An 8,628-nucleotide genomic window follows, 5' to 3' on the forward strand; every position below is an offset into this window, starting at 1 on the left:
TTATCGTGAATTAATAAAGCATTACGGTAAGAGAAAATTCGCTAATGGAGCTTGATTGGGAGCATCTTAATTTGGACATTCTTGATATAGAGAAATATTCAAGCTCCCCGACAAAACATGATAGCATTCAGTGCACTAAAGGGTTGCTAAGGGAGAACTTCTAAAGGGTTATTGTTGCTGTATTGACTTTTATAAAAGTTATCAAGCCGGTGAAAGTTATGTTAATGTTTAAATGCGGAGTGCTACTGGCTTCCAAATGAGTAATTTCTGTAGTTTCTAGTTTGCCATCACACTGCGGTGTACAACTTATGCAAGGATGAAATGCACAAAAGTCCCCTTTGAAGGTGCATCTGAACGAGATAGATGCAATTACCCCATCTAGTGGCGACACCAGCCACGATGGCTTTACTTTATTGGGGGAGGGGAAAAAAACGAAAAGAGAAAATCATGGCTTTGTGAATTATTTTAATGACCAGCTTACAAAACTGCCAACTCTCAAGTTTAAATTCCTCAACATAACGCAGTGGAAGTTTTCACTTGGAGCTGGTGTACTTGGTGACGGCCTTGGTTCCCTCAGACACGGCGTGTTTAGCCAGCTCCCCGGGCAGCAGCAGCCTCACCGCAGTTTGCACCTCTCTGCTGGTGATGGTGGAGCGCTTGTTGTACTGAGCCAGGCGGGACGCTTCTGTGGCAATCCTCTCGAACAGGTCATTGACGAAGGAGTTCATGATGCTCATGGCTCTGCTCGAAATCCCCGTGTCCGGATGAACCTGAGGGCAGGAAGAAGGGTTGCCATGCAACTTAATTAGAGGACAAAGAAAACCGAGGCAGCTGTAAGGTTCGTTGCGCCTTTCTTCTTCTTCACCCACCTGTTTCAAAACTTTATAGATGTACATCGCGTAAGTCTCTCTTCTTTTGGCTTTTCTTTTGGCTTTTTTCTCAGTTGAACTCTTCCCCTTCTTTTTGGATACGTCGTTAGTCATGTTAACTAGTCAAAACTGCTATATCCACTTATTCAGGAGCGGTTATCCCAATCTTGGCTGACGGGCAGCTGCTTATGTAGCGTGCCTTAATTAGTCATTAATTTACTTCACCTGGTTTGCTTCTCTAGGCTAGACTGATAGACATCAATGTATAGCCAAATACTGACCATGAGAACGGTTATTTATCACAATAGTGTTATTCCTTTTTTCCTTCGTATTCTGTGTTTTAGTGGCTTTATTTATTTATTTTTAAATTTTTTATTGCAAGTGGAAGTAGATTTCTATATTTAGGTTGTTGCACCTAACAATGGTGTCCACTGGGTGGCGGACTTGCATTAGTTTTAAAGACTCGACATGCGCTTGAAAGCGGATTTCTATACTTGCTTTTGATTTAATTGCAATCCACTTTAATCTTCCTTCTGCCTCGTGGGTCATTAAATGTACCAAACATGTGGATGCCATTAAGCATCATAACATTTATCAACAACACCTTTGAGTTCCATTTGCAGTCATATCCAGTGTTTAGGTGACAATCAGCCAGACATGTAAGGTTATACGGTTTTCCGATAGATTAATGCGCACTGAGGCTGTGTTTATTAAAAATGCATGCCATTATGCGCAAGGTTGAATTAAAGCTTTAACCCCAGCCCCAAAGCCCAGAGTTCATTTTGTTCACAGTAGTATTTTTTAGTGTGACAAAATTAATTCTGCACTCCTAATGGGGCACAGTGGTGCAGAGGATTGGACTGCTGCAAGAAGGCTCGGTAACCCCAGGTGGCCAGCTGGCAGTCTTTTTGCCATCTCCTTGTACCTGTGAAGGTTTCCCCTAAACGCACCACTCTCCTCCCACAGTCCAAAATATGCAAGTTAGGTTTACTGGTGACTCTTAGTTGCCCAGTCTCTTTGTGGCTGTACTCCACCAGTGCTTTAAAGATAATAGAGCAGAGTGAATGGATAGATTGAAAAAAAAAATTCAGTGTGATGCTAATGATTGTTTCCTGCCACATCCATCCACCCATCCATCCTTTCGACCTCTCCGGACATGTCCCCTTTCACATGACAGAATCAGAATTTATACTTTATGCTTCAGCTGAACTTTTACAAATGCAAAACTTACATTATTTATGATGATTTTCATGATTACTGCTCTCATTAGCAAACAGAAATCACGTGTTTAAATATAGACTGCTGTACTAACTGTTGAAATTTCCTTTTTCTTTGTGTTTATTTTGAAAAACTTGAAATGGAAAACTTTTCATTTGAGGAGTAATACGACTATTACCGCCAGAAGTAAGGACAAATTAATGGTAGCAGGTAATAGAAGTGAGCCCATAGTAGGTTTTTCACTCTTCTCTTTTGATGTTAAATACTGAATATATTTCAGTCTGGGCTGGTGTAAATGTGTGATTGTGGCTATTTGGTTAGTAGTGCCGTGTTTACATCTCTAAGCTTGTGTTTGATCCTGGGCTCTTTCCATCCCCGATACATGTAAGCTTTTCATGCTGATGATTAAGATTAAATGTTTATGCTCCAGGCCTGTATTTATTCTAGGTATTGTTGTTGTTTTATCTGGAATGAAAAGTTTACCGTCCAAATTGGCCTTCAGCATGTGATCTATTCATTAAATAGGATATTCAAGGACGAGTTAGAGCCAACGTGATTATAAAAACATATCAGCATTTGACTTTGTCTTTAAAGCAGTGCGGTTACTTTTTTATTCTTTGAAATTCTCAGCATTGTTGCATCTTTATGATTTTAGTTGGAAAATATTTTCTCCATATAGCAATAAGATATTTCCTAGCACTGGCACGCTAGTGAACGTGTTAGACAAAATTGCAGTCGAAAGCTTTATCAGTCTTGTCTGATCCGTTTGTGCATACTGGAGGTCTTAGCTTCTGTATCAACAGCAGTTTATCTGTTTGATCGATGAGCTCCAAGGTACAGGAAGTAAACTGAATACAAATGATTCACATACAAATCTCTCTAAACGGCGTAGCACCGTGTTATGCTCATTCATTTCCATCATAACAAAGCTTTCTACAGCCTTAAACATGTTTGAGGTGATGTTTGAAATACATACAATTTATTTCCTTATAGGTGTCTACGAAATGTAGGTAAATTTGCTTTTTCTGAAATAGGCACTTTAGGTTGCTTAAGGCAACTGAATTCTCTAATGCTTGAAAACTCTGGACTACTTTTTAAAAAACTTGAATCTGCAGTTCTGTCAAGTGGTATCTGCTCATCAAAAAGCATACATAATTTATATATAGCGTTCAGCTAAAACATTAAAGTCACCGATAGATGATGTAACATTGCATTGCATTGTCTGCTAGAAAACAATGAGCATTTGTGTGGATGCGACTGACTACCCACCTAAATATTGCTGCAGACCAAGCATGCCTCTATGGCAAAAGCGCTCCCAGGTTGCAGCAGCCTCCCCCTGCACGATACTGGGTTTGCACCTCACAGCAAAAGCTGCAAAGCATCCAGCTCCAAAAGATCCAACTTGATTGAGCTTCCATACGATGCTCTAATGATGATGATGATGATAATGATGACAGGTTTCACAGAGGGCCCACTTCACAGCCACACTACAGGAGACGCCCAGAGGTCTAGTGCCCTGTGCCCAAGCTGTTCTGGTGGAAAGTAGACAGTATTATGCAATATGAAAAAAAAGTGTATTGCAGAAAAAAACACATCCATACTATTTAACTTCACCCCCAACTGGGTGTGGCAGGTAGCTGCCCCTCCCTGTATCTGGTCCTACCAGATGTTTCTTCCTGTTAAAAGGAAGTTTTTTTTCCCCACTGTCGCCAAATGCTTGCTCATAGGGGGTCAGCCGATTGTTGAGGTTTTCTCTGTATTATTTTAGATCTTTACCTTACTATATAAAACAACTTGAGGTAACTGTTGTGATTTGATCGTGCTACAAATAAAACTGAAGTGAACTGAATTAAAATTGAATTGAACTGAGCTTAAGGATTTACTCTTTATCACGGAACAGATGTCGTAGATTTAAAATTGTCTGTCTTTCTTTTTCTGTTTGAAATTTGCACATTTGTGTTAATCAGTGAATTCTCAGTGTTAACACAAAGTGTTTGAACAGGGCCAAATCTCTTCATAGTGCTGCATTATGCCAGTACTTATTCCAGAGTCCAGGAATTTGTCTTTTCCTGTCGCAAGCACAGTAGCTTACATATGAATCGGCTTTTATCTCAGAAAAGCATTTATGCAATGTCATTTGCAGCAACTGTCACAGATTAAGTAGCAGCCATTGGATGAGAAGGCCATCTTTTTGTTTCTGTTGTTTGACAGATTTTTGCTGCTGAATTTTTGCAACTCAGAAGAGAAGATGAGAAAAAAAAGGTGAATCTGTCTGACTGTCACATACAAAAAGTGAGATGTTGGCTGTTGTTTTTTTTTCTTCTTCTTCTTCACAGTTTAATGTTGCTTAAGGCTTTGAAACATATTTGTTTTATTGTATTCTTTTCTATAGAGTTTGTAGAATGAAACTCGGCTCGATATCTGCAGTTATTTCAGCTCAGGTTGTGTCTCAATGATGTATACAAATACATCTGTTTGTGTTTCTGTGAACATGCCCACACTTTCATTTTGCAGTCATTGAATGAGCAGTCCAAAGCCTTGATAACAACACAGAAAAAGGCAAGACTAAAAAAAAGTTCAAACATTTTGACATAATTTGTCTTATCTAATGGGTAACTTCTGGGTAACATGTGGAGGTGTGTGGGTGTGTGTTGTGGTGGGTGGGTGAGGGAGGGGGGGGGGGGTGTTTTACACAAACAAAGTGCGAATAGTTTTAGGTTTAGTGCTATTAAAGGAACTGTGCCAAGCTTATTAAATTATTGAGAAAAAGAATCTGAATGGAGACCCAGTAAATACTGAATCTTACAGTGCCTACTTATTTAAGCTATTTTTATAGGTTTGTTGTGTTTAACTTATTTGTTTTTTCAACTTTAACTTTTTTAACTTTTATTTGCTGTAACAAGAAATGTCCTAGCTTTGAATAAATCTTCTCTTATCTTGTCTTAATGAAGAGTACATAGCCTGAAGTATAAGGATAATTTCCAACATTACTCATGTGTCTACTCTGCAGTGGGCTATTTATCATTAGATGGTTACAGTAACACCATATTTCTGCTGCATTTATGAAATTATACAACAACAATAACTAAAATTGTGTACTTTTTATTACGTAAAGATGAGAACTGTTGTGAAGTGGAGGAAAAATGTCCTGTTTAGAGTGACTTTGCCAAAGCTCTAGAGCTACTTTGTAGTTAATCAAATGAAAAGGAGGCTGGTTTGATATCCAGTAGAGCGATTAGCAGTACGATACCTCTGAAGATACTAAAAGTAAACAAACAATATGAAAGTTTCAGTTTCATTTTCCAACTGCAGATCAAGCAGACCAGCAGCCAGTGTGAGCAAATAAATGTGTCCAAACACTGTGAAATCCTCTGTTTTCCTCCATTACTTTTTTGTAAAATTCATAGTTAGAGGGACTAAAGAGTATTTTATGTGCCTGCATCCATACTGCCTGCTGTAATTGAGGTTCAGCAAAATTAAGAGGGTGTTTTTCATAATCATGTGATTCTGTTTTTTGTAAAAGCTACAGGGAGGGATGGACAAGAGAGCCTTAGATTCTTTTTGACCTCTTAGTGTGTTGATCTGAGGCAATGGTTCACCAGCCGAGTATCAGTTCCACCACAAGCTGATTTCCAATCCTTTGCAGAGATTTCAGTTTCCAAATCTTGGTTCCATGCATTCAGCTTAGATTGTGAACTCTGGCATGAAAGAGCAGATTATAAAATTGTGATGCGATTCCTTCTTTTAAACAGCCCTCTGTTGTGACATTTTCAGCAGGTGTTAGTGGAGATCCAGTATGTGAATTATGTTGAAGCTCTATAAAGCTTTGCAGCTGTAGAAAGGGAAAAATGCTTTCTATTCAGACTAAAAATGCGTCTCGGTTATTGAAAAGACATGATAACATCAGAGTTTGGATGATAGAGATCTTAAATCTTTCCAAGCCCTTAAGAAGCCCAACATTTAAATGTAGCATCTGTTCCTGCGGGGATGAAAAAGCGGTTACTCCATATTCTGCAGTGTTGTGACAAAGAGTTTGGCTCTTTAACATATTAGGTTTCAATCACATGTTTTAACAACCGAAGCACCAATCTGCTTTTGCACTTTTTGGCTGTTTAACTATTTTTAGACTATAAATAGTTACGCACATTGAAACTATAACCTTGAGATTTATATTTAAAAAATAAACCAAAAAGACTAACTCTGTTACATTTATTGACTTTGTTCTTATAGTCACAGTAACACTGTTACGAATGTGCTTGTGCCAACTTTCGAAAACTGTATATTGGAAAACAAAGTGCTTAGAGGCTGGGATCACACTTTTAATCTAATCAATAGTTCAGGGTCTGTTATTGTGTCTTCATCCTGGCATTGCCCCCTCCAGTGCAGTGTTGCATCTTTGCTTCTCATTCTTTACTTAATGATATATGCGCTCTTAAATGTCATCTGCTTTAATACCGTGTCCAGTTGTTAACAGGGTAATCTGTTCTCAGAGGTGCTTGCCAAATCTCCATAACTTGGGCACTGCATAGAAGGACTTGCTGTAATTGCTCTTTTTAGCTCTGCATCATATCAGGGCGGTTTGCTTGTCATGGGAATTTTTTGCTAAACTGTCGTAATTATAGCTCATTACTTAATGTCCAGCACCGTTTAGAGTCACATAAAGTGGCAGCTGTAATCACGTGCTGTTTTCACATTTATTGTCAGACCAGGTAAAGCTGTGTTAAGAGTACTCTGAAGATTGCCAAAGGTTTCGCAGCCTTGTTCTCATGAATGAGAATGAATCAGTGTTTGTGACTGTGTATACATTTTAATCTAAACTCTTACAATCATCCCAGTGATCTGTTACAGTCAGAGCACAAATAATAGAAACTATTTTCAGTAAGTCTTCCAGGCGGCTGCATTTGGTCACATTTCTGGCAATGCTGCAAGCTTTTATGGACGAATATACAACACATTCGGTTTGAGTCCACAAAAACAAAAAACAATATACGGAACTGTAAACCAGATATCTACCATTTGAATAAAGTATTCTACCGTATATAGAAAAATGGAGGAATATAGATTATGACTTAAAGCTTAATTGTATCACACATTACTTCATCATTGTTTGTATATGATGAGAAAACAGGGTCTCGTGATCACTAGTAAGCAGTGTTTATGACACAGACACATTATATTGTGTCCCTTATGGCACATAGTCCAAAGCCCAGAGGTGCTTGGGGCCTGGAAATTTTACAGAACATTAGTTAATAGTTTAAAGTCAAATTCAAAGGCTCCTTCAAAGAGAGTACAGTGCTTAGTAGTGCCTTAAATATTACTCCTCCTAATTAATATTCACTGCATTATGCTGTGCATTCTACCATCCACTTGAAAGCCAATTACTGCTGAAAAGTCTCCCACTTTCATGCTGCAACTGCAACAACAGGCTTACCTGCTAGTGTGAATTTAGGTTTGTTAATGTTACCACAGGATGATGTTATCAAAATATAGAAAATGGAAATAAATACAGTGTGAAAAGCATTTGCATTTTCTGAGTGAGAAGAGAATGCAGATGTATGCAAAAGTGATGATGAAAATCACTATAAGATAAATACTGAATATTTATCGAGGTGTGTACGAATGTTTCTATCTTTATTCCATTAAGGGTGATTCATTCTACTTTAAATTCTAATCAAGGGGATTTAAATCTATTGAGGTTTTAAATGATTGTTTGGTTATAGTGAAAATATGTCAGTACTGTTGCTGTTGGTGTCACAAAAGTTTCACTTTAATGTTTTCTGTTTTTCTAATACAAGTGAGTGAAGGTAGTAGTGGTGCAGATCTTCAACAATCTAATGATCTGATTTGATTTGTTAGTGCCGTGATTTCATTCAGAGTCACATCTCGATTCAAAAGGATACTTCATGTCATGTAGAGCATAGGACCCTATGCTCTACATGACAGTACATTTAGAAAAAAATGTATTGCTTCTGTGAAAGGATGGCTAGGAGAAAGCCTTTTCTCTCTAAAAAGATCATGACAGCAGGGCTTAAGTTTGCAAAGTTGCATCTGAACAAACGATAAGACTTCTGGAACAATGTCCTTTGGGGAGACAAGACCAAAATGAAGATGTTTGAGATGTATGCACAGTGCCACATTTGGTGAAAACCAAACGCAGCATATCAGCACAAAAACCTCCTACCAGCTGTCGAGCACAATGACGGACGGGTGATGATTTTGTGATGATTTGATTTGCAGCCACAGGACCTGGGCACCTTGCAGACACTGACTCCTCTGTATACCAAAGTATTCTAGAGTCAAACATGAAGCTGTCTCTCTGACAGCTGAAACTTGTCCTGGGTTTGGGTACATGAAGAATCAGGGGAAAAAAGTGGATGCTGTTCTATTAATGTTCTCTCTCTGCTAGTGGACAACAGCTTCTCTTCTTCTGCATAGGTACTTTGGGAAAGCATCATTATCCAAAAGGCGTGCAGATGCAGGGCTTTTGAAGCAAAACACAATATATAGACAGTTTTTGTTTTGTTTTGTTTTTTGCTTCTCA

General features: G+C 38.4%; 1 protein-coding gene across 1 annotated transcript; it reads right to left on the reverse strand.

Annotated features, from left to right (window-relative positions):
- Nucleotides 1-403: 403 nt before the first annotated feature.
- Nucleotides 404-1,056, reverse strand: h2bk1 (H2B.K variant histone 1). The gene is made up of 2 exons (XM_084913465.1): nt 870-1,056; nt 404-770 (listed from the first exon to the last, which is right to left on the reverse strand). Exons 1-2 carry the CDS (start codon nt 981-983, stop codon nt 534-536), a joined length of 351 nt encoding a protein of 116 aa, XP_084769591.1. The 5' UTR covers nt 984-1,056; the 3' UTR covers nt 404-533.
- Nucleotides 1,057-8,628: the final 7,572 nt, after the last annotated feature.

This window comes from Perissodus microlepis, chromosome 18 (assembly GCF_051167445.1).
Source record: "Perissodus microlepis isolate ML-2025 ecotype Zambia chromosome 18, ASM5116744v1, whole genome shotgun sequence".
Classification (NCBI taxonomy): Eukaryota; Metazoa; Chordata; class Actinopteri; order Cichliformes; family Cichlidae; genus Perissodus; species Perissodus microlepis.

Bases quoted from the DNA above. Each gene is read 5' to 3' on its own strand.
- h2bk1 (XM_084913465.1), bottom strand. From the start codon at position 983: ATGACTAACGACGTATCCAAAAAGAAGGGGAAGAGTTCAACTGAGAAA. The intron at 771-869 runs GTGGGTGAAGAA...TCCTGCCCTCAG, and splicing joins TCTATAAAGTTTTGAAACAG to GTTCATCCGGACACGGGGAT.